Source organism: Solea solea, chromosome 20 (assembly GCF_958295425.1).
Source record: "Solea solea chromosome 20, fSolSol10.1, whole genome shotgun sequence".
In the NCBI taxonomy this organism is placed as follows: domain Eukaryota; kingdom Metazoa; phylum Chordata; class Actinopteri; order Pleuronectiformes; family Soleidae; genus Solea; species Solea solea.
In genome coordinates this window covers 12,074,986-12,100,993 of record NC_081153.1, presented here as the reverse complement: position 1 = coordinate 12,100,993, position 26,008 = coordinate 12,074,986, and the positions used below count along the sequence as shown (strand labels likewise).

Here is a 26,008-nt window from a genome sequence, read left to right as displayed (position 1 = left end):
ATAATCTCATATCTCGTTTAACTCCTCTCCTCTCCTCTTCTCACAGAAATATGGGGTGTAGGCTCCCAAAGCTGCGGAAGACAGAAGAGAGGCGAAGCCCAGGAAATATCTACTCCACGCTCCGACGGCCTCAGGTGGAGACTAAAGTGGGTGTGGCATACACCTACCACTTCCTGGATTTCCTGTTGGGGAAAGAAGGTATGGTTATTGTAACTGTGTGCATGCAGTATGCAGCTAATGGGGCAGTTCTCATATGTGTACACTTTATTTACCCTCTTGTAGTTTTTTTCCCCCCTTGTCCATTCCCAACATCATGTGACTCGACTTCATGTATCATCTCAATATCAAAGATATTCTGTTTTTAGGCTGGTTCTATCCTGTTCTTGTGATGAGTTATGAGATCTTAGAGAAGCTTTGAGGCCTTAGACAAACTTAGCATTAGTTGGTTAGTTGGTTTTTAGCATCCTCTAAATTTCATATTTGACACAATCATCACATCACAGATAAACTCTCAGACAAAGATTTACAAGGCAGTAGGTCAAGGTCATGTGACCTCACTCTTTAGCCTCTTCAACATTAAATTCCTTTTACTTAAAGCTGCATGTTATATGCGTCGGGAACACATTGTGTTGACTGAAACTGCATTGGTCAGTGAAGGACAGTTTAATGCTGCTTAAATCCATAGTGTCTACACATTCCTCACTGTAATCGACCTCATGTTTAGTGTTTATTATCCCACTGTAGGGAGTTCATGACAATGGAGAGCAGTTGCACACGCAACTCGGCCGAAAAAGAACAAATCTTGGCCATCACATGCAGCAGCAGAGCTTCATTCAGAACTGATTCACATTTGTCCCAGTTCCAGTCTGGAGGAAGGAACAGTTTTTTAAGGAATGTTTCTTCACATTTGGGCAAAATCCAAAGGAGTCATTTTTGCTGAGCAAAATGTTCTGTTTGTAATATACAGAAGTTTGCTGTTGAACATTTCTCTGCTTTATCACCCCCCCCCCCCCCCCACCACCACCACTCCTCTCTTGCTGCGGTGTTTGTGTGTTCCACTCATAAAATAGTCACGCATGCTCATCCAACTTTACCCAGTTAAATTAAATGTTTAGGTCAGCAGCTCTGAGGAGCTGATTTTTTTTTCTTCTTTTCGCTCTGTAGCCTGACTATCCTGAGGGCAGGACATGGCTTATGAGCTGAAGTTGTGTCTGTTTGTGGCTCCTGTTGCAGGGAGTTCAAAGAGTTTAATTCTCAGATTCAGCCACAGTGTGCGCGATGTAGTCATGCTCTTTTAACTTCCTCCTGCCTCTCCCTCACACAATGACAATACACTAAAGCTGATGTGTGCTTGCATGCTCTCTGGAGAAGTGTGTGTGTGTGTGTGTGTGTGTGTGTGTGTGTGTGTGTGTGTGAACTTGAGAATATAAAAAATTGTGTGTGTATGTGTATGCTTGCAGCATCTTGAGAATGTTTGATGAGAATCCTCTAGAGGCGTCTGTCTGCTAAAAATACTAATTCTGCCATTGTGTTGGTGTGGACTGTGAGGAGATGGAGCGAGGCAAGGAGAAGAAACAGATAGTGTTAAAGCAGATTAAAAAAAAAACAACAACATTTTTTTTTTCGTTATGGCTTAATGTGTTTGTAAGCCACTCTATCACCCGATAGGCTGAAAGCAGGTGCAAGTGACTCACTGAGTCCCTTTTAGAAGCATTTCCCATGCAACAGTGTAACAGACAGAAGGCACACCATCACAGCCAAGTGGCAGTGGTCTGGTTGCCAGTCGGATTCAATTTCGGCCAGCCTTGTCTTGTTTGGCAAATGGGTTAGACTGTAGTCTTGGCTAGGACAAACCTGGCAACCCAGAATGGAGGTGGTGACCAAAGCAGACAAAAGACATGACAGTTTCTCCCCTCCTCTTGCTACTGAAGGCGGCACGAGATAAATTGACTGATTGTACGAGCAGCAGCACCACATGTATACAGACATCACACACACACACACACACACACACACACACACATATATATATATATATATATATATATATATATATATATATATATATATATATACACACATACACACTGCAACCATGGCACACAAAGCACTCTATAGCACTTAGTCAATAGAGTTAGTGTTATCTTTCTTCCGACAGGTGGGTCATTTATATGGTAAACTCAATGACACCACCTGAGCTGCTTAAGATGGCTATACTCTCTCTTTTAGGATAAACATAGCTTCTAAAGAAGAATTGATTGTGTGTGTGGTTATGAGTGGGTGTGTGCCTGCCTCTCTCCTGTCTCTTTCCCTCTCTCCGTTTGTGATAGAGAGACCCAGAGAAGTGAAGGATTCCTGAAGGATTATCTGATTGTTTGTGGAGATTGAGCGACCTCATTCCCAGCAATGGTATTTATTTGTGTGTGTGGGTGGGTGGGTATATGTAGGAGGCAGATAGAGGAATTTGTATGTCAGTCCATGACATTGAGGAAACCCACGGTCAAATCCACACGTTAATTCAATTTGCCTTCCATTAATAATATTATTTCCGTGCCAGCGTGACATGACAACTCCCTCCATAGTAATGAAAAATAAATATCTGTCCTGGTGACCCCTTTAAGATATTTTAAACTCGGTGGCGGTTTATTAAACTATGTTGTGTTTCCAGGAGTAGGAGCTTACTGATCAGATGGAAGAGGGACGTAGATTGGTCCCTACCTTGACCTTTCACTGGTGGACAATCACTACGTTACCATGCGCGGTTGCGCTGAGCTACGGTTGTGGCTTGACTACGCCGTTCGTTCACAGTGCTGTCCTTGTCACAGTGTACAGGCACTAGCATGGAATCGATTCATTGAATTATGTGTGTCCACCTATGCTCCGCTATGGAGTGAAACGCCCCCTTTTATCTCGTTAGTATTAGGTTGCTTCATGGTTAGGTGCCATTCTGGCTCTCCCTTCCATCCATTAACTTAAAAATATTCAACTCTTTGAGCTGGCAAAGCGTAGAATTAGTCACTTTGTCGGTCCAAAGAAAAATGCACTGGCCTCAATTTCGTTGCTGTTGTCTAATTCGTCTATGCGCTGGCTTCTTCTATTATTTATTTTATTATTTATTTATTTGCTCATGTTTGAAAAGGAGTGGGGAGAAGTTTCACACACAGACCACCCACCCATCAGCACCACCCCGGAGTTAAATAGTGACAAATCAAGTACATAATCAAATCAAAACAATCCCCTCTGTATACATCATGTTTTGACAACCGCCTCTTTTTCTAAGTCAGGGGTGAGAACTGTGGTGCATGCGCAGAGCAGCCAGGTCAGCTTGAGTTTGACCCGGGTTTTATTGAAGCTATACATTGAGTATTCTCAGTCACCTAATCTGGGTGTCAATCCCACTTTGAGATACTTGATTTTGTGAAATTGCAAACGCCTGGCACATGAATGTCTTCTCTCTCATGTCATGTAAGCCTACTGAACTTGGCTGATTAAAATAGTGTCCGTCTTTGTTTTATGAGCTTATGCAAGGCTTGAGCTGAAAGAAAGTGCATGTGACTCAGCCCGGCTGGCTCACTTGTGCTGGGTCACGACGACCCTGTGGTGAATTTAGGAGGCATGAAGAGAAAAGTGCTCAGTGTTTCAGGCATTTGGCCTGGGATTCACACAAGGACAGTTTATTTGAAATTGAAGCCCCATCTCCATCACATGACATGAAACCAAAGTCTTGTTCTCACCTGGAAACATCCCCCACTATTACAAAAAGTAGCAGCAGGATCTCCATTGTGTGCCTCATGTAATAGCGATTGGTTAGCTTGACATGTCAGCATGAATGTTAAGTATGAAATGTAACAGCCATGTGTGACATTTTAATCCATCCTCCTTTTTGTGTCAAAGCTGTGCACGGATAATTAGGAGAGAGTCAGAGAGAGAGAGAGAACACCGAGAGTAAGGAGGCAGAGTGTAGGGAAAAAAAGTCACAGAGATGTAATGGAGAACTACAAGTGAGGGAATGAACAGCCCATGAAAGCATGAGACGTGCAGCGAGTGCTAGTCTGGAACGGGGAGGAGGACGAGATGTAGAGAGAAGAGTAAATTAAAGGTGTAAGGAGCAGGAGGAGGAGGAGGAGGAGCAAGCTGAAGTTGGGAATCTGTGGATGTGTGAGGTGTGAGGAAGGAGGTTAGGTGTGACGCTGTGTGACTAACGCTGGTATCTGGAGCAGACCGCACAGAGCTGAACTGTGCTGATGACTTTCTGCCACCCTGCAGAGATGGAGAGCCACTTGTCTCATTAAAACTTGCATGTGTTTAACACTCAGATGCGTGTTTGGTTGACTGGTTACAGTGTCTGTGTACTGTATGTGTTTGTGAGTGTGATGTATGTATTTCCTCTGTTAAGAACGTGGCAATAATCCTTCTACTTGACATGATATGTCTTTGCTATCAGAATCAGAATGTGATGTATGTGGCTCTGACGGCAGGCAAAGCACAAATCCATCATTTTACGACATCTGCCTGATCTGATTCAAGTTTCCCGGGCAACATATTATGAAGAATTGTTGAAAATGGTGACAGCTGACAGTTCAAAACATTTTAATGGATTTTTTTTTTTTAAATGTTCAATTCTAATTGGCATGAATCCGGTTTGGAATGCCAGCAAAGATGGGAGAGAGCTACTATGTGTCAAAAGTGAGCCAGACTAGAATTCACACCATCACAAGTACATGGTACTGTGTGTGCCTTAAGCGCCACGCTGTGTTCCCACAGCAAACCTCTTTTTTTTTACCAGCTTGTATTTGTCAGATTTTCCTTCTGAGGCAGTTTGTGTAAAGCAGGCGCGCTGCAGAGATCAGACGCCATTCAAAAAGATCTCAGACGCTGACCGACTACTGCCATAGCCCGTGGCTGCATTCCCCAAACAGTAGGGAGCTCCTGGCTCCAGGAAGTTGATTATTTTGTAGTCACCGTTTTGGCACATATCCTCACATAAAAACCTCTGCAAGTCATTAGAAGGCATTTCAATAAACGTGAACCTCCACCAGGCAGAGGGATAAGCCCTGAGGGTGGCTGTGAGTAGTAATCCCCCCTGCATCACCTAGCAGGCTTAGTGCAAACTATCTCTGTCATGTGCACGCACTCGGGCAACAACACCAGGCAATAAGATGGCCCATGCACGCTGGCAGAGATACGGTGGTACACATAAACCCACAAAATATGCTTTACAGTCACACATAGAAATGTGTACAAGGAATTAATGAGCTCTTTCAAAAGGATACGGGGAGGAGATGACTCTCACACATACACGGCATGTGGATTCCAGGGTCAAAAAGTGAGTCATTCGTTCACAACACACAGCAGCCGTTGTGTGGTCAAAGTTGTGGGTTGAGATGGAAATAGCAGGGCGGGGAATCAACAGCTGAGCAGCCGCTCACACAGTTAAACAGCGCACATCAACATACTCGCATACATGTGCTCTCACATACTCTGTTTGGAGATCTCTGTGCTGCACGCAGGAAGCGATTCACTTTGTATCGAGAAAGGCGGATGCAACAGCAGCATTGCCCTGACATTACAAAACAGGTCGGATTACGACTGAAAGCACAAAATAAAATATTTCAGATTAAGGACAAATTGACTGGCTCTATAAACCTCCCTTTTCTGCCCTGAGCTCTTCCCATGCTCCTATTCTGGAGCGGAACTGCAGCCTCCCCTTTTAAATCCCACAGTGGCAGACAGTATAAATGAAGTTTCTCCCCAGCCTAAAGCGCCGCGGAGCACCCTAATAACTTTTGTATGCCTTTGCCTGAATTAGCTGCGATGCCTTGCTGGCATTTCGACGGTGGGTGAGTGCCAGCCGTGCAGAGCAAATGATGGCTAATGACTGTTTACGGTGACAGGATCGTTGTCACCCCCCCTCTACCACGCACTAAACCACCCAAGTCTCCAGCTGTTATTATTATTATCACTGTACTGCTTTTGATAATTCCCCACAGACACCCATTTAAGTGTTTCTTGATGACAGACTCCCCCGATTCCTAGCATTTAATGCCAAGATGATGTGATGGTTGGATTTTCGCTGGAATTATTATTTTTAATTTTTTTTTATCACTGTCCTACTGAGATGGGAGTCAGGAAAATTGTGTTTTCTTGTTCTTCTCTCTGTAACACGCTGGCCAGCTTCTCATGTGTGTGCGAACACGTGCCAGATGATGGAGAACAAATTAAAAATGAGATGGCTTGCACATCTCTTTTTTTTCTTTTTTTCTCCTTTGTGTGTGTGTGTGTTTTTTGTGTGTGCATGTTAATTTATTCAGGTTATTTTCTCTTCTCCAGAACCCATGCAAATGAGATTGAATGGGAAAGGATGACAAGCATTCAGGCACAGACAGCCTCATATCTCTCTCTCTCTCTCTCTCTCTCTCTCTCTCTCTCCTCTTCTCTCCCACTCCCATCATTGCCATGATAACTGCCTCTCCTGTTCCATTTGCCTTCTCTTCACCTCTCTCCTCTGCCTCCCTCCGTTCCCCTCCCTCCGTCTCGCGCTCACACACCTGGCTTCAGTCTGTGATACAGAAGCGACTATTTCCCTAAAAGCCGGTCAATGGAGAGAGGGCTGTACCACAAAACAGCGGCCCGAGAGGGCGGTTCTCACAGACATTGCACTCTCTCTGGTGGATGTGCAGTGACGGTTTGCATCCATAAGATAAGCTCCGCTAACCATTTCCTCTGAACTGAAGGGCTTTTCTTTCCATTGTGTGTGGTAATAAGGTAACCAGCTCAGTGCTGGTGATTTGCTGCTAATATCGCACGGGCAAAGACGATAGCATTGTCTTTCCAACCTTTTCATGAAAGAAAACTCTGTCTTCAAATGAGCGTTTCCCAGCATGCATTTTTGTCTACATCTTTGCACATGTGTACATGTCTGCGTGCGTGTGTGCATGCACGTGTGTGTGTGTGTGTGTGTGTGTGTTGTTTCCCAAAAACCCAGACTGTGCCCAGTCACAGCGAGGACACAGGATAATAGTCCTGGTGTAATTAGTTTCCGATTCAGCGTGAAAATGCCATGTGTTGTTCAGAGGATATTATCATAATAAAACATGCTCTCTGTCTTTGTTTCTTCACACCCTTTGTCCATTTTTCCTCTTTGTATTCTCTCCTCCTCTTTGTTCTAGCATTTATCCACCTCCAAATACCTTTTCTCTCACATCTTTGTCTTGACCACTTCCTTATTATCCCTTCTTGATGAAAGTGTTTCTCTCCTTACCCCCTTACTCTCTCTCCCACCCGTTCTCCTCCCTGCAGAGGTGTCGGTGTCATCGGTGCTTTGTCTTTCTTCGGTCAGAGAGCTGCCGGTTCAGGTCAGGGAACTCTACGCCCAGGGATTTGTCCTCGTCTCCGTGCATCCCTTCGTGCACCCCTGCGGCCCTCGCCATGCACACATCCAACGCCAGCTTCACCGGGCCGTGCTGGTCAAAGAGACGCCAAGGTTTGTAACCTAAACCATTTATACTGTAGGAACAAGCGGTTTTGACCATAAAGATTGAAATTGCACAGTGATGTGATTAAGATGAAGGAGATGATTAATGTTGGGCCAGAGTGGAAGGCACCGGAATCTGATTATCGTAAGAGAAAAAAATCCTCCATCTCTTAATGTAAAATAAATTTCACATGACGCAACCGCACAAAATGTCTTCTTGCAGCAACACTTCATTTTTCTGTGCTTTTTACGTGACACTAAAACCTACATTTGCCACCATATTTATTTCACACATCACCCCCTCACTGCTAATGTAGCAATGTGAGTTCTACTCTTCACCAGTAAAGGGAATGCATCCTTAAAATTGATACCCTTAGTTTCATCTTTTTAATTACCGGCACTACTAACATGGCTTTTTCCTGCACATGAATATTTTCCGTCATTTCCGAAAAACACGTGTGATGCATAAAACATCAAATGACCCACATTCTCTCCATCACATCAGACTTCGGCTTGCGACGGATTAATGATGAAACTAGTGTCTCGTATCGCGATGAGGACGTCTGTCGAGCTGCTTGCTGTGTTTTCCCACTCACAGAACCGTGGTTACATATGCAATTAAAGGAACGACATTGCTGAATCCACAGTTTCAGGCTTCCTGCGGAGTTCAGTGTCTTCAGTCTCTATTTTATTGTGAATTCAAGGAATACATATTGTATTCATACACACACACTGAGGCATGCTCGCGCACAGGCAGGTGCACGGGCTGCTCCTTTGATGCCCCTCCTGCCAAGTGGTCCTGCTGCGTCCTGGCACCTGTCACCGTGGAGACGGTTGATTGCATCATCAGCACTCGCCAGAGGGGAACAGCATGCTGAAAGAGAGAAACCATCTCTCCATCCTTTCATCTGCGTTCTTCAGTGATGGCTGGTCCCCGTTTTTCTTTTGTCCTCCGCGTGCCTCTTTGTCGCCTTTACTCCGCCTTTTTTATCTCCCCATCATCGCCGTCCCCCTCTCTACAAGCGAAAAAAGAAAAATCTGACACATCTTCTGTTTGAAATCGAGCTGGGAATGTCACTCATGCCTCAGAGCACAAGATATTGCTATGGCCTCCTCGCTGACCTCAATCCAAATCTGAAGAGGCATATCTGAATACTCCTTTCATGATGGTGTCTAGCAGTGCGAGCAGAGCGAAATTCTGTCTAATAAGTCTTTTGTGATTGTGGTGAATGTGCGCACTCCTTTTGAGAGGGAACCTTCACCCTGTCACAAATGACATAATCGTTCTGCTGGGTCGATGAGTGCACGTGATCACGTCAACCAGAATCTATAGAGTGGAGGCTCGTTTGGACTGCTTCAGGGATAATGAACAGAAAACAAACGGGAAGGACGCAGTGCAGTGAGAGTCAATGTGAACGCAATCAGAGTTATTCGGTGTGCTACACTTTATATTTGTTTTGTTTCTCACCCCCCTGTAGCTCAGAGAAAAGCCAAATGAAGTGCGCGAGACATCGTCTGGAGACAGATGTGTGTGTGGCGGGTCATCAGGCTGCCGACCCAGAAGTTATCCAGAGCTACGTGAAGAGGGTGAGTCCAAAGCCGTGCCAACAAAGACGGTCTGAGCTCAGATTAAATCACTGTTCGTGGACGTGACTTCACATAGCACAAACTAGAGTCTTTGTTGTGTTGTGGAAACATCCTCCCTTAAATAGAATCTAGTGTTTGGTGGTCATTCTATTAAATTTTTTTTTAGAGTTGTTCAAATATTGTTGTTCATCTCTTCGGGGTGTGGGGCTTCACGTTGTGGGACTTATTTCAGAGAAAGGTCCTGTGTACACTGACAAATCTAACTGAAGCATGCAAATTCCTGTCAGAGGACAGGAATATTTTAAATCTGCATGTCTTAGGAATGCACTTCTCTATCTTGGGTATAGATACGAATTCTTATGCCTCAACTGGGTATACAACCCATACCCTATAGTGCTCCCTATTTCCTCATTTTTAAAAATGTTTCTGTAGTGGTTAGGGCTCTTGCCTTTGCAGCAAGAAGACCGGGTTTGTGGCCCAGTCAGAACAAGGGCCTTTCTGCATGGAGTTTGCGTGTTCTCCCCGTGTGTGTGTGTTTCCCCAGGTTCCTCCCACAGTCCCAAAACATGCAGATAGACACTCTAAATTGACTGTGGATGGTTGTTTGTCACTATGTGGCCCTGTGATGGACTGGCGACCTGTCCAGGGTGTGACACCACCTTTCGCCCTCTGTCAGCTGAGTTTGGCAGCAGCAACTGAGTGAGTGAGAGTAAGAGTGAGTAAACGCAGAGTTTGAGTTTTTTTTTTTTTTTTTACACTTTTTTGCACAGGCATATCCAGGCAGCAAGTTAAAAGAAATACCTGTATAACATGTTTAAAGAAATTGAAAGAGAGCAAAAATCAAAACCCAGCTGGTGCCAGTGCTCACGAGCAACTCAAATTATCGATAGACGGGGTACACCCTGGGCATTATTGGACTGTGGGAGGAAACCGGAGAACCCAGAGAAAACGCACACACACACGCACGCACGCACGCGCACACACACACACACACACACACACACACAGAGAACATGCAAACTCCATGCAGAAAGGCCCTTGTTATGACTGGGTCGCTAACCCGGGTCTTCTAACCACTACACCAACAATGTGCCCCCCCCCCACCCCTCCTTGTTTTCATGTTCTTTAAATTACAGAAACATTACAGGGCTCAGGTTGCTACAGGCATCTGCTTATGATTGTGTGTGTGTGTGTGTGTGTGTGTGCCATATGGTAAACCACCTTCTGGTCCCGACATGCAGCAAATAGGTTTTCCTTTCAAATGATCATAACAATTAATAGTGAGGGGAGTCCAACTGAAAAAACAAAAAACAAGATGATGGAAGAAGAAAAATAAACCAACCAGTTGCATCTGCTGCGACGCTAATTCATGCTGTCACGTGGCTGATGAACAAAGAGTGGATCTATACAATGATGGGAGGGTTACGGTACACAATAGAGAGAGCGTTAACCTTAAGATCCCGCAGCAACCACGGCGTCATCACTGACATTTTATCATCCATGAAACGCACCTTTTTTTTTTTGTCTGCTTGTGAATTTGCCAACAGACCGGCAATGGGAAATGAAAATGTGCTCTATTGAGTAGATTTGCATCTGAACACCCAGAGAACACAAAGGGAAACCTGATTGGATGGAAATGCACATCGCTGAATATAATATGATCAGCTCCGGCGGTGTGACATGAATAACCAATCAGATCACGAAAGCTGCCGAGTACAGTATCAGAAACCGCGAGCAGATTTCAATACTTAAAATTGTCTCACAAGATCGTCTACTCCAAATCAGTCTTTGGACATACTTGTCAAAAATCATGGTGTTTGAATTTATACTTGTGTTTAGTGTGTGTGTTTGTGTGCGTGAGGATAAGTGTCAAAAGTTGTGTGTAATGGGAGAAGATGAGTCTCATTATTGCGCGATGGTAGTTTGCAATGTGATTGTTCTCGCGTCAAGTCTGTCTGAAACTGTCAGCTCAAATATCAACTGACAATTAACCAGCAGAGCCTCCACGGGAGGGAGGGAGGGAGACACACGTCCAGTTACACACACACACACATGACAGTCTATCACACACGTGTGCACACGTTGAGATAATGAGGTCCTTTTTGTCATTTGAATATTTGATCTTTGCAGATGATTAGGTAGGCTGTTATTGTGCAAAGATCCGTCAGCGTTTGTTTGTGTGGAAATGAGGTATTGTTTGTCTGACTGTAGTCGAAGAAACTGTAAATATGTTTCGCGTAATTTTATTATTAAGGTGTCATTCAAATGGGGTTTATGGGAAGGTGATAGCACTGTGTGCACCTTGCTTCTGCAGATCCAGGATGTAGCAGAGCAAGGCGTGATGTTTGTGGGCTTCGTTCAGCAGCCGGGCGGCGGACCGTGCTTCACAGGGCAGTGGGACCCTGAAGAGCTGTCGTCCTTGCATTCAAGCCCTTCGCCCATACACCGAAACCCCTTTAGCACCAGCACCAGCCCGACAGATGTGACAGAACCACATCAGAGTGGCATCGAGACCGACCATCACCCGTTTGGACCTCAGGGGTTAGATCATGAAAGTGTAGAATGTAACTCGCAGCCTTTGGTGCCCAGAGAACTGGACTTAAGCTCTCTGAAACCTGCCCAGAGGTCAGAGCTCAGCAGAGAGGAGACCTCACCTCAGATCATCTTGAAAGAACCACTAGAATCAACAAACCGACCTCAAAGTCACAATAACCCAGGTGTAGACACAGTTCGTTGTTGTCCGAGTCAAGACACAGGAGGTGCCACTGAGAACCAGCAAAGTCTTGGACAGCAGGAGCGTTGTCTACCACAACACAAACTCTTGACAGAGAGACGCTTTAACCTGCCAAACCAGAGAGGAAGACGAAGTGCAAGCATGGACAGCTGGCTCAGCTCTCCAGAACTGCACCGCAACAACGGAAAAAGGCCCAGCTCCGTCTGTACAAACGGACAAAGCCGGGAAACGACACACAACAACAACCATATCTCTCTGAAGAGTTCAGAGAAAGATCCAAATGCATCTTCACCACCAGCACAGGCTCGTAAGTAACCAGTCTGATGTCAGTTTGACAGGAAGTGGATTTCCCCTCTTCACCGACTCCCTGGTTTGTTTGTGATTGCAGGGATGCAGCTCTTTGCTCTGTACAACCACACAGGAGAGCTCAACACATCACTGAGGTTCTACTCGCTGAGGGTGCCGCTTCGAGTCCAGAAGGAAGAAGGGCTCGTCACAGAAGTCGACGCACACTGGCTCGACCACATGAGTCAGCATTTCAGCAGCGGTGCGCACCTCGTCGACGGGTTTTTCCATCTTGAAGATAATAACGGTATGTTGTATATTCTGTTATTCTTTTATATATATATATTTTTATATATATATAGATAGATAGATAGAATTAACTAATTGTTGCAGCTCTAGTGTGTTTTCTAGGTTTCCTATAGCTAGATACAACCTTTCAGTATGAGTACACATAGGTGAAATATTTTAGCAGCAAAAAGTGTGACGGTGAACCAGCAGCATACACCCCTGAAACTGCGGAATCTAAATGGAACTCGGCCATCATACATACGACTATTTACTGCTGTGATATTCCTATAATGTCTGCTGTGCAGAGGGCCTGTTGGTTGTTTACTGTACGTGAGCTTCATTGTGTAGGAATTGATTAAAGAAACACTGCAGGCTGTCAAAAAAGTGAATCTTTTCCTGGCTGTGGCTTCATATATGTGCCATACAGGTCTGAAAATATCTTCTAATTAGTCACAGATCATAAGTTTAATAAAAAAAAAAAGTCTTGTGGTGGACGACTTACCGACGTTATGCTGCGCAGTGACGTTGAATAGCTTAAACTCTTAGAAGAAGTTCTAAAAGTTTAGTCGCACCAGTGTGTAAGAAGAGGAGAATTCCACTCCGGCTGTAGATTTATCCTTCACTGCAGGATAACGGATAATATGCATGGAGCGGCTGCTGTGCCGTTAGTCTGTGGCTTACGGCATAAGTCACTGTTCAGTCACCCGTGGAATGAGCAGGCTTAAGTCATAGGAGCGAGGGATCAATAGTGAGAGATTGAAGCGTCTGAATCACATACATCCTCCTGTATTTCAGCCGTGTCTCAAATTTGTCCCGTTTTCTTTCTTTCTTTCTTTTTCCTTCAGGCAGCAGAGTTTCATCCGTGGATAGTGTGTTCATCTTCCAGAGCTCTGCAGAGGAGACCACTAACATCTCCTACGATGCTATTGTGGTTGAACAGTGGACCGTTGTTGATGTGAGTCTTTTTGAGTTATTAACACTCTGGAGAAGATGAGAAATCCAGTGTGACTGTGTGTGTAGACTATAACCTGTTTCTTTCTCCTGTGTCCCGTGTGTCTTTGTGCGTCTCTAACTGCTGTTTTAGGGCGTCATGGTCAAGACGGACTACATCCCATTGCTTCAGTCTTTAGCGCCATACGGATGGAGGCTAATGTGTGTGTTGCCTACGCCAATTGTCAAGACTAACAGGTACAGGATGACCTACAGTTATCACTGTATCTCTACACAGCATGAATGTTCAGGGTAGTTTCTTTTTTTTCAATTACATAAAGTCGATCAGTTAATGCGATTATTTGTAATTTTCCTACTCAAACTACTCCTCAATTTGTGGCGCATCTATTACCACAAGGTGGCAGCAGCAAGTATTTAGTTAGTGGTCGGCATCTGTGTTCACATCTTGGAGCTGCTTCTAGCAGATTTTTTTTTTTTTTTTTTTACCAGGGCCATTGAATGCATCTTGTTAGCTGCTCGTCTTTGCTCGACATGCCGTGAACCCTGCGTTGCTCTCACTACCTCTCACGCGCTGAAGTTTGTCGTTGGTGTTCTTGGAGTGGAGAATTTCCCTCTGACAAAAATATGTCTGATTGAGTGATTTTTTTTTTTTTAATTCTTAGCTTAAAGATAAAAGGTGAAGTTTCAAGAAAGCACAAGCTGCTGGATCTGAGTCAACGTGTGGAATAGCCATCTTTCTAAACGTTCTTTACAGTTAAGCAGCCTGTGGTATTTTTGCATATTCTGTTGTATTGCTCTATGGAGGAGAGATGGCACATTTGATTATTCAACAGATAATCCCACTGATTATTCAAAAAGCACTTTCATCTTGAAATACTCATCCTTAATCTCCACTAAGTCTTCTACCTTTACATTTGATCATCATTATCCATCCATCCATCTTCTACCTCTTTATCCTCCACGTGAGGGTCGCTGGTACCAATCCCAGCTGACATAGGGCGCCATCACAGGGCCACAGAGCGACAAACAACCATCCACTCTCAATTTAGCTAATCTCCAAATCTGCATGTTTTTGGACTGTGGGAGAAAACCCACGCACGCACAGGCAGAACATTTGATCATCATGTCATCGAAAATCAGCAGAGTGTTGATGTCAGACTCATGATTCTTTTGTCCTCGTCTCATTGTGACATTCTAGTGCAGAAACACAGCACAGATGGTTTGAGATCAGACAAATCGCCGTCATGTGCTCGTCTCAACATGAAACCACTTTTGAAAATCCGCCTGGAGCTGCGAGCAAAAAAAAAACCCCACAGTCGCTGATATGCTCCCGTCATGTAATCTGTCACTTCGCAAACCGCGGCGAACAGAAAGTGGATTTCAAAAACATTAACAATGCAGGCTCATCGTCAGATCACAACATAACAGCGAACACAAGTAAAAAAAAAAATGCTGCACTTTTCTTTTTGCAGTGATGGGAGTTTGTCAACCAAGCAAATCCTCTTCCTTCAGAGACCCATTCTGCAACGCAAGAGGAAAGAGTTCAAGGTTTGTTTCCCCCGTTTTCTCTGTCACTCGTCTCTGTTGTGCCTCAAGGATACATGACTCCATGTCATACGAGGTGTCATTAGAAAGTCAACCTTCTAAATATGGGATGTACAGTAAATATAAAAGTCTAATAATAGGCAAGTAGTCTGCCTCAAACTGTACAGGAAAGAGGCGTCACTGAGTGAGGCTTTGTTGTAGTTTGGCAGGTGTCTGGAGAGACGGAGAGAAAAAAGGCAGAGCGCAAAACTGTCTTAAGTCGTATCCGTTTGATTTCAGATGCTGAGCCTCAGGGGTCGCAACAAGGCGAAGAAGAACTACACAGGAGAGGAGAGAGAGATCAGGTCCCCCGTGATGGAGGCAGAGATGGACACGTTGGGAAGAAACATAAAAGGAGAGGAAGCCGAGGCGACGGAGAGCGAGGAAAGCAGAGGGAATCAAAGAGGGAGCAGAGCTCAGGAAGGTGGAGAGGACAGAGGAGAGGACGCGTGGCATCAGAGCGGCTCCGTGTTCCTGTCGGGGAGCAGAGTCTCCGTTGAAGACCGGGAGGAGGAAACTGACATTGACGTGATCCCTCTGTCCCAGCAGGAGAAGTCGGTGAGATGGACAGATGTGTGTCAGAGCAGCGGCGGCGACGGAGAGATCGCGGAGAAGGGCAAGATGGAAGAGCAGATCAAACAGCAGCTGTTCTCCGGCGTCTGTTGAAAACGTGAGGCGGCAATCAGGGAAAGTGAAGCTGAAACCTGAGTCAATTATCGAGACGAGTCCTTTAAGGGTTTTTACTTACTGTGTGCACAACCCCCCCCCCCCCAGATGTAGTCACCTATAATGTATTTATATAATGTACTGTTGCAAACGCTTCAGTCTGCGCTCTACTGTCTTTCTTTGGGGTTTTAGCTACGATAAATAAGTGTTGTGCAGTTTTTCTGCTTCAGGTCAGTGTTATTATTTCATGTCTAATACATGACGGACTGTACGAGACAATACAGTAAAACCTTAAACAAGTATCCAGTCCAAGCCTTAAGTATTTTCTGGTATTTTGCTACTTTCTTTTAATAGGAAGTTAGAAAGGATTGAGAGTATCGATTTCACTGGGTTTATATGCAAGTATATGAATCTCTAACGGACACTTTTATTTCACTATCACATTCTGTTGGCCAATAAACAAGAGTTAGCGCAGATAAATGTTATTTAAAAACAGCTCACTTTGTTTTTCACGCTTTCCATAGCCAAGTCCACTACCCAAATATAGCTAATAAAAAAGGGGTCAGAGGTCAAATCATGTGTAGATTTTCTAATATTTTGTGTTATTATTGACGTAGTGTGTGGTACATTTCTCTGGGTAAGTCAGGGTAAAATATCTGTATCCGTCTCAACACAATGGAAGCAGATTTAGTGAGTTATTTAATCTAGATTATTTCAGTGTCATACAAATAATTTCCTTTCGTCAGTCACACAAGTCTCTGACACTCGTTTCCACTGCTGGGTTGCAGTCACCTGCATTGTATTAGACAATTTTGGTGAGATCACCCGATATGGAAAAACACCCCGAGACATGCGAGGAAATTTGTTTTCTTCTATTTTTGGTGAACCATCCCTTTAAGGGGTTTTAGAAAGCAGTTATTTATTACTCATTTCCTGGACTGCCTGTATTGTGTATAAGCAGTGAGTCAAAACGTCATTAAAAAAGCAAAACAAGCAGGGGTCAATAAAGTGTTAAAACAGACAAAGTCAATTTCATTTATTTTCCTTAAATCTCACTCTATCAGCAAAAAAAAAAAAAAACCCAAAACATATTTCCTAATACGAGGAAGGAATGCAGAAACAACTCAAATGAGTCTTGGCAGCATTTTCCCCACAGAGAGGCAACAACGAGGAGGAGGAGCTCCCGACCATCTCTGAGGGATGTTCAGTGATCCAAGTGAAGAGACAAGACCACATGGAGGTTCCATTACAGTGCACCGCGGGATACGCAGTCACCCCGTCCCCGGGATGAAAAACTGTTCATGGGTATGTGGACGTGTGTGAAACAGGCACCATGTTATGCACATAACGGTGACAGGCAGACGCTGATCAGTATGTGGGAGGCGTGTCAAGCGTCGAGCTCCAAAAATACAGCACAGTGTGGACGTCTGCGAGTAAAATGTAGAAAATCACTTGGAAACTCCGCAGCCTGAACATCTTCAGCTTTCTAAATAAGTTAGCATTAGAGGTATTATGATACATTGCTGTTATACGCACTGATCCTCAGTGGTCCAGTTTGAAATAAAATGATTTTTTTTTGCTTTTTTTGTCCAGGTGTAGCCCACGTTTCGCCCTGTGTCTGCTGGGACTGACTCCAGTCGGCCCGCGACCCTCATGTGGAGGATAAAGCAGTAGACGATGAGTGAGTTGTGCCTTTTCCTTGCTGAAATCACTTTTTTAAAAGTGACCTACACGACATGTGATGAGCTTTAGAGGTCCTTGGAAGCAGATCGTTGTCTTTGGAGGGAGCCATAAAAGTGCTTTCCCTCTGTTCACAGTCTAAATACTAATGCTTTATATTTAGACTGTTTCTCCTAACCCTTGGCAAGAAAAGTGAATTTGCACATTTCCCAAAATGTCAAACTAATCCTTTTAGACACGCTTGCATAGGTATGCTGTGTGTGTAAAACTAAACATTGCCTTTTAATCTGTCTGAGGAAAAAAAAAAGAAAAAAGTACAGGCTGGAAACCTACAATATGAAGTAGGGCTGAACAATTCCTGGGAATTTCATCAAAATTGCAGGAAGCGCAATATTTCTTCAAGTCAAAATGTGCGTCATGACCATTTTGTCCTGAAAAATATTGTCCTGAACTATACAGAAAACATCTGTTTCACACAGATCTGTACACACATCACACAGTAATCATTTAAAATGGGTTATTCAAATGAAAATTAGACTAATTATGATATCGTAGTCTCAATTTCAGTCCAGACGATCGCAATCAGACATTTATTCAAAATCGTTCAGCCCTAATATGAAGCCATGTGCATCAACATGTGCACATACAGAAAGATGTGGACATTGAAATTGCACATTTGTTGCATTATTCAGCAAGGCAGTGAGCTGGAGAATGTCAATGCTTCAAGTCAACGAGTTTCCCCTGTTAAAATCACAATAAATAATATCCCTCTCTATTGTCATTATGAGTCAGCTGATAGCTGAAGAGTGGGTGGTCCCAGGAGTCTGTCCCAGCAGCAGTGATTAGAGGATGAACTTCCTCAGCTGCTCCATCACTTATCAAAGTCCACGTCACTGGAATATTTGTGTTGCTTTCCACTCTTGACACACCCGATATCTCCTCCCCCTCAGGAGCCCCAGAGGACAAACCGCGAGTTTCTGCTGGATCTGTCGGAGGTTCTTCTACCACCACTGCTCAAAGACGATCCTGTCTTTAGGGAGACCCAGGTCCATGAGGGTTTTTGAAATGGCTTCGATCATGGGCGGTGGCCCGCACAGGTAACATAAAGTCCTCTGAGGGTGTACACGAGCCCGTAGCTCCGCCTCTGTGATTCTGCCATCTGGGGAGACACAATTAATCAACAATGACACACTGGGCTATAATGTGACAGTCGCTCAGTCAGTGTGTGTGTGTGTGTGTGTGTGTGTGTGTGATCATTCCTTACGGTTCATAGATGACTGGGGGTGTGGGTCAACATCTGTGCTCCGTTGTGTGATGTGGAAGTTACATGAGAACTTGTCAGGGAATTCCCGACACACCTCAGTGATGGAGTCCTGAGAATACAGAGGTTAGACTTTTTAAACGTTTGCAGCATCATATCCACTCACTGGCCATTTTATTAGGTACACATATTCCACACGTGGTCAAGTTACAAGAATGGGCGAGAAAGGTGATGATGTAACGTGGCGTGTTTGTTGGTGCCAGATGGTCTGAGGATTTCAGAAAACTGCTGATCTACGATTTTTTTCATGCACAACCATCTGTATGGTTCACAGAAAAAGGTCAGGAAAAATAGAAAACATCCAGTTAGCAGCAGCACTCTGCCCTTTTCCATTATTCAGTTTCGAATAAATCAGCAATGGGGGGGAAAAAAGGTCACAAGTTTCCTAAAACACGACTCGCGATGATCTCCCGTGATATGAGAACTCACCTTGAAGAGCAGCTCGTGTGTGTTCTTGGCACTGAAGAACAAGTGAGCGGAGCCGATGTTGTAATCGCGGCCGCCCGACGCGTGGTTAAGGCGCAGCAGGTCTGCAGTGTGCAACAGAATAGAGTAGAGAGGGTTGATCCCTACGCCACCGGCCACCAGCAGCAAATCCACGGCGGGGTCAGAGGGTGACGGGTCAAAGAAGAAGTCCCCACCGACACGCATGTCCACCTTAGAGCCCACTGTGCACTGAGATGAAAGATAAAGCATTAAATAAATGATGGTGACAGTATTTTTTTTCCTGAGGCTACATCCATACTTCTGTTTTCATTTAAAATGGCATTTCTAGATAAAAACAGTCCATACTACCAACTAAAAATACTTCTCATGGGACCAATCAGATACACTGGGCATTAGCTTGCTGATGTAAACAGGATCTTTTCTCTGTAGTTTGCCTAGTTTTAGAAAGTTCTACTAATGTACCTCATGATACGATACGCGACACATGGTCCACTATATCAATAATATCACGATACAATGATTCTAATAATCAATATATTGCAAGACAATCGTATAGCGATACATCTTGATGTCTGTCTAATGACAGGAAACAAAAGTTAAAAGTGCAGGATTTCTCTATTCATTCACTACATAGAGAACAAAGTCTATATATTGAACGTGGATCATCTCTTAATGTAGCTCTCTCCATTAAGAGATGACAGGAAGTACCGATGCCCGGCGAGTGAAACTGGCAGGGCATATATCGATATTTGCCCTGCCATATCGATTCTTCATATTGCGCGAGGAAAGGACGACGATATATCACCAAATCGATATTTTCGCACCTACTAACGACAAAAAAAACAATAGTGGACAATAAGATGAAAGGATTTCTGTTATGAGACTGACAGCGAGATGAAATTAAAAAAAATAAAAGGAGCTTTGTGTTCACAGCTGATGATCAAGTCATAGCCAAAAAGAACAAATCAGGATATGAAAGTGGGAACTGAGCCATTGTTTCCAAAGATCTCTGATTCTACCTGTCCAAACTAAAACACAGAACTCTCCAGCTAGAAACTACCGCAGGGACATTACAGACAGTACAGCCGGACTTTATGACTGTATATGGACCCAAATATGCTTTTTAAACCAAAACAGACTAAAATGGATGCAGCCCAAGACATGAAAAATGTATCTTTTGAGTACATTACTTGCCTCTGCAGTAAAATGATACGATACAACAAACATATGATGAGGTGAATTAAATCCTGTGAAGTCAAAACACTTCCTCACCTGCATCTGCCGCCCCACGTTTGCAGGCACACAAACGCACGTAATAATAATTGCTCACACTTATAATCTGCTGCCACATTCCCCAACACTTGTGCTGCCTCTTCTCACTGACATGAGTCTGAGCACAAGTTCAGAGGAAAAGGGATGATCACACAATCCTGGGGCTGAGAGCTCCCGAGTCTCTCAGTACTCAAACACTTCACCCCACTTTGCGCTTCTTATTTACACACAGAAGACGCTGTAGCTCAAAGCTGTTTATTAGGACACATCATCAAACACTTGACACTCCAAACAACCCCGCAGAGTACAGAGAGGGAAAAGTAAGCTCCGGGGGAAACATCGTTCATTTTCACACAACTCACCTCACACACAGTAAGGATTAAAACAAATGTTGTAATAAGTCTTTTTTTTTTATACATATATAGATACAATAGATTTTTTTTTACTCATCTGCGCTACTTATTTGCCCATGTAATCACCAGCTTCTCTTTCAGTGTCACTTTAAAATAACATCTGACAACAACTGAGACCAAATGGTTGTAGAAATAAAAAAATGAAAGCAAATTATGAAAATGAAAGAAATCCTTTAAATGGTTGAATGAATGAACTAAATGTTCTAATAGATTAAGGGTTTGTGCTACTGCCGGATTGTTGGAAACAAAGATATGAAATCTGATAATATCAACTCACTTTTTTTGACACTTCACTTTCAAAATAACCAGAGAGGTGTGATTATGTAGCATGTGTTTTTTTTGCATATCTTTTCTTCTCTCACACCTTGAAATGACAACACCCTCTCTCTCTCTCTCTCACACACAAACACACACAGTTGCAGTCTGAGAAACCATTATAGTTATGAAACAATCTGGAAAAGTTATAAGAAATTGCAACAATACAAATAAGTCCTCATGTTTGTCCCCTTTTCAAAGATACAACTCCAAAAAAAAACAAATTCATAATCTGTAGAAACAATGACTAGTTTGTCTGCACTCTCTCTCTGCGACATGCTCGCTAAATATTACAATATATTTATATTACAGTCTGAGCTCCAGCCGTGTACAACACCTCTCAGGCTTGTTGTGAAGTCATGTGCTGCAGGAGCATGGGGCAGGGCGGTAGAAACAGTCACGCACGCCAGCAAATCCTTTCATGTGGATGAATGAAATGAGTGCTTATGTTTATTAATTACAGTATTGTGAGGGTTACAGGCACTGGCTTTGTTTTTCCTTAACAGTTTTATTCAGACAGAGCATGTGAATGATTTCAACAAATGGCCACTGTGTGTTTTCATTAAAAAAACGAAAATAAAATAATGATAGTGCTTAAGTTTGCGTAGCCTGCGTTTTCAACACAGCTTATATAACCTATTGCTCGTTGTATGCACAGTTTCAATCCCTTGATTTATGAGCGAGGGGACTTCAATAACATGGCCGGATACACAGCAAGCTCAGACACTCTAGATAAAGACGACAAGCACCTTGGTCCAGTAACCCTTCATTAGTGGAGTGAAAACGAACGCCATCAAGTGAAAGGCGGACCAATATTCTCACCATTCACCCTGTTATATAATAATAATAATAATAATGATTATAATAATCTTGGAGACATTGAAAGTTGAAATCTTTCATTCTGTTGCTTTAACTTAATTTTCCTCAATGCTTATTGATCCTGGTAGTTCTAAAATCTTGTTTTCTTCAAAACCAGCAAAACATAGCAGCAAAAAAAGGAAACAAAATTGGCATCACACATTTTCATTGGCTTGGCCTTGATTTCAGCCATAGAAAAACCCATATCTGTTGACTTCTACTGACAATTCTCAATATTATAATGACAGTGACGACCCCCACTCACCATAGTGTGGACCCAGTGTGCTGGTGGGTGTTGAGTGTATTTCACAGCCAGATCAATGACCCCCTCCCGCTGCAGCAAACCCGGGCTGGAGCACATGGAGAATCCTCCCACCTTCTCCACACCGGGGATGAAGAAATCCACCCTGCACATGCCAACCACAAAACATGATCATCAGCTGATCAGATGATCAATTTGGCTGATAAAAAAAAAAAAAAAAAGTGTCTGTGGAAGGGGCCTTACCAAGTATAACTTTATTGAATTGCATTATTTAAACAGCATGCACAAGGTTGTTAAAATAAATCCTTGATCAAATTGTAACTCTTACAGTAACTTGGCTAGAAAAACACACAGTGAGAACATGTTGAAATAGAGGTCAAAGTGTGAGCAAAGGTAGAGTAGGATGCTTCAATCTCAGCGAAGGGTCCAGTGGTTCCAGAAAACAAAACTAAACTAACAAACCTACTAGTCAGTTTATTATCCGGAGTGTAACAGGCAGAGTTGACCCCCTTCCCAAAAGAAAAACAGCAACGTTACATTTGAGCTAATGTTCCTCCAACACAATGACCCACTGTTGCACTAGAGAGTGACTGACTCCACAAACCTCTGAGGCATCATAAATATGGATCTGCTTTGAAGATGCTCACATCCAGTATGTTCCACCCACCTCCTCCTTTTCCTCCTCCTCTCCCACCTGGAAACTGATAACCCAACAGTCCTTTTTCTTCAGAAACGCGAAACTCAAAAAGATTTCCATCCATTTCCATTCATTATCAGTTGCCGCAGGGCAGCTGGCTGCCAGTTTTGTAACTCACCACCGCCCACCTACAGTATGGACCCACGTACAGATTCTGCTTGTGAAACGGTTCACTAATTAACACTGGCAACTCTGACTGACAGATAAAGTTGGAAAGTACTTGTACTTTATATTATAATTAAAAGTCAATAAAAGTTTTTTCATACCCCTCAGCACAGCTCGCATCAACAAATCCTTCCAGTATGTTGCTCATTTCATTTTGATAGAAAACATGCCATTGTTTAAGGTCTGTCTTTAATTGTGATGTATTTTATTGTTAATGTAGTTGCTTAATAACTTCCAGATACAGAAGAAAAGCTTCAACATTTCCAAGTGACAAGCATCTGCTAAAACAAGTATGTGTCTCCAGCATGCAACTTGGTGCACACAACAGTTCCCAACTCAAATCTCTGAGGAAAAACAGCTATTTGATTTGCCCATAAATGACAAAAGCTTTTAACGTTTCCTTAATCGACATATTACTTGACAACTATTGCCTTCATCTTATCAACACTAATCAATATGCTGACTGTGAAATAAGGCTGTCAACCGGGGGGGTTTAAAAGACAACCACCCATTCAGCAGCACTACAAACCATTCACAACACTGCCACCCTGTGGTGATGTTGTTGTGCAGTGTTAACAGAAAAAATTGTTTCTCATGTTCATGCTTTTTTCTACAAAACTTGACTTGTAGTCATGCAATAAAATATGGCTGAGATGAATGTTGAATTTATTAATTTCATTATCTTTTATAACCTGTCCAGGGTGTACCCAGCCTTTTGCCCTATGTCAGCTTGGATTGACACCAGCGACCCGCATCCCTCATGTGGAGTATAACACGGTTCTCCAAAAAGTAACAAATAAGTTTAATGACACACGTTGAATCCACAATAATGTTGTAATTTACCACAAGTAAGACAAGGCAGTGCGTTTCTAAAACTGATAGAAATGTTGAATGAGTTGTTGGTACTCTACTTACCACTGTCCTGCTTTGAAGCTGAAGTCTGGATGAACGGCTATTCTCAAACGTTTTACCGTCTCTGACTCATTAATGATTCCACATACTTCAGCTGGATACACGGCCTGTTTGGGGTTTCAGATTAGGTTAATAAGGTGTTTGTTGCAGTCTTATAAAAAAATTAAATAAGCAAATACAGTTGAAATGAAATGTATTCATCTCAAAATATATACTGTACTTACATTTTGTCTGGCGTTGCTTGCTGTCCTCTCAAGATGGTCCATTTTTCTTTTGGACGACATATTTCCTCTGTCAAGAACAATGTTTGCATCATTTGTTTTGAATGTAAAATATCCTCAGAAAGAGTGAGCACTCTTGCATGTACTTTTTTTTTTTTTACAATGTGTAGCTTTGTTTAAAATGAGGGATGAGTGCTATTTTAATTGTGGTGGTGTTCACAGAAACAGAAAAAATGCACTGTACTGGGGTGACGATAAAAGTTTTGAGTTGCTAATATCTCAAAAACCTCAAAACTATCTGTGTCACCATTATAAAAAACTTTTTTTCTGGTTTCCTTGGTGTAGTCAATCACAAAGTAACAGTATATTGAGCAGCCACTGGGGAGCAACTGAGCTGGTTGCAGAAACAGGTCAGTTTGATTACAAGTCTATGGGAAAATTAGCCTACTTCTTACTTGATTTATAAGTTCAGTAAAACAATTTCCTGACGAGTAAATGGTCTAAATTGCTATTCTAGGTCTTCCTCAATAGCACATGACATCAATTATTTTGTAAATTATGGTCCCATTTTCAGGAAATTAGAAAAGAAAGTACAGCATATGAGTGGACAAAAAGGTTATTTACAGATGGTTTAGATTCAAGTTTAGATTCTTATGGGTCATGGCTAGTTGTCCTAGTTCTTGAAAGGTACAACTGACCTTTAAACATAAGGCACATTTCAGATCTGGGAAGTAGATCTGGCTGGACTGTCAGCAAGTATTTCTGTAGAAACTAGCTTACAAAACTCAGTGTCAGGAAAGCAAACCACAACAAACAATCAGTACAGCTCAGTGGAAACTCACCCTGTGATGGACCTGGGAGCCATCACCTGGCAGCAGAACAGACGGGCGGTGGGACACGGCAAGATGAGGCGTCGGGCAGCAAAGGACAAGAAAACCGGGACGCTCATCACGGACTATGGACAGAGAGAGCAGAAAACATCTGTGTTAGCAGTCAACTGTCATTTACCTAAGACATCACATGTGAAACATCAACAATTCATATGTCAAAAAAATGTTACAGATGTATAACTACTGCTACAATCATCTGGTAAATATGTCTATATGCTTATCATGCAACTTCCATGTATAACATCTCTAGATTGTTGTTACAGAGAATATATCCAGTGAGCAGCAGTTCTTTGAGATCAAATGCCTTGTTGGTGTCAGAGATCAGAGGTAAAAGGCTGGACTAATTCAACAGCATCTAAAATAGCCATTGATTACAACCACTGTACTTGAAGTTATGTGAACGAACAACAGATCAAACCTAGAAGCAGATGGGCTACAACAGCAGATGACCACAGTCCTGCTAAATCTGACACTTCATTATGTGTTCTTAAAACTTAATAAACTGACAGAATGAACAGAAACAGCTGCTCAAACTAGTAATATTCACTGTAACCCACTGGGATATCTTCTATCAGGCGACAGTGAGGGACATACAAGCCAGGTCGACCTTAATGCTTTATAAACAGTTTATAAACAGACTTTGTATGTTGGTGAACTCATTTTAAACGGATTTTGCTGTGAACTCCTCCATCATGCGGCTCATTACTAGCCCAAAAGCTATAGCTGCTAGCTGGTAAACGCCGGTGTTGCTAATGTGCTAATATTGAATTTGACAGACACGTTTCTGTAAACATGTGACGACGAGCGGTTTCGCTCAGTTTCTCACCGAAATAAGATGACACCCTTTTCTGTCAGCGGTCGTTCATAGTCGTGTCCAGTTTTCTCCGGAATAACCTTGGTCATGTTACGGTTATGTGACGGCGTATAGTTTCTTCTTCTTTGGCTCGCTGCCTGCCGCGGCTGATCGTCTTCTTCTGCGGGGCGTG

General features: G+C 43.0%; 2 protein-coding genes across 3 annotated transcripts in view; one reads left to right on the top strand and one right to left on the bottom strand.

Annotated features, from left to right (window-relative positions):
* The window catches only part of rftn1a (raftlin, lipid raft linker 1a), a 23,780-nt gene extending 7,192 nt beyond the window's left edge, over positions 1 to 16,588 (top strand). The window contains exons 2-10 of one of the 2 annotated variants that reach the window (XM_058619111.1): positions 47 to 198; positions 7,300 to 7,483; positions 8,953 to 9,061; positions 11,376 to 12,102; positions 12,184 to 12,387; positions 13,214 to 13,323; positions 13,453 to 13,556; positions 14,792 to 14,867; positions 15,144 to 16,588. In XM_058619111.1, coding sequence (XP_058475094.1) covers positions 51 to 198; positions 7,300 to 7,483; positions 8,953 to 9,061; positions 11,376 to 12,102; positions 12,184 to 12,387; positions 13,214 to 13,323; positions 13,453 to 13,556; positions 14,792 to 14,867; positions 15,144 to 15,569 — 2,088 coding nt within the window. In that variant the 5' untranslated portion in view covers positions 47 to 50 and the 3' untranslated portion in view covers positions 15,570 to 16,588. Of the gene's footprint in view, positions 1 to 46; positions 199 to 7,299; positions 7,484 to 8,952; positions 9,062 to 11,375; positions 12,103 to 12,183; positions 12,388 to 13,213; positions 13,324 to 13,452; positions 13,557 to 14,791; positions 14,868 to 15,143 lie in introns of those variants that run through there. The other variant, XM_058619112.1, reaches the window with a different exon arrangement.
* oxnad1 (oxidoreductase NAD-binding domain containing 1) lies at positions 16,576 to 26,008 on the bottom strand. Its single transcript, XM_058619113.1, has 8 exons — positions 25,849 to 26,008; positions 24,975 to 25,087; positions 24,136 to 24,202; positions 23,915 to 24,018; positions 22,141 to 22,282; positions 19,000 to 19,245; positions 18,514 to 18,622; positions 16,576 to 18,408 (listed from the first exon to the last, which is right to left on the bottom strand). The coding sequence occupies exons 2-8, from the start codon at positions 25,079 to 25,081 to the stop codon at positions 18,251 to 18,253; spliced, it is 933 nt and encodes a 310-aa protein (XP_058475096.1). The 5' UTR covers positions 25,082 to 25,087; positions 25,849 to 26,008; the 3' UTR covers positions 16,576 to 18,250.

Bases quoted from the DNA above. Each gene is read 5' to 3' on its own strand.
- oxnad1 (XM_058619113.1), bottom strand. From the start codon at position 25,081: ATGAGCGTCCCGGTTTTCTTGTCCTTTGCTGCCCGACGCCTCATCTTG. The intron at 24,019-24,135 runs GTAAGTACAGTA...AACCCCAAACAG, and splicing joins CAAGCAACGCCAGACAAAAT to GCCGTGTATCCAGCTGAAGT. The intron at 18,623-18,999 runs GTGAGTTCTCAT...CTGTATTCTCAG, and splicing joins CACACGAGCTGCTCTTCAAG to GACTCCATCACTGAGGTGTG.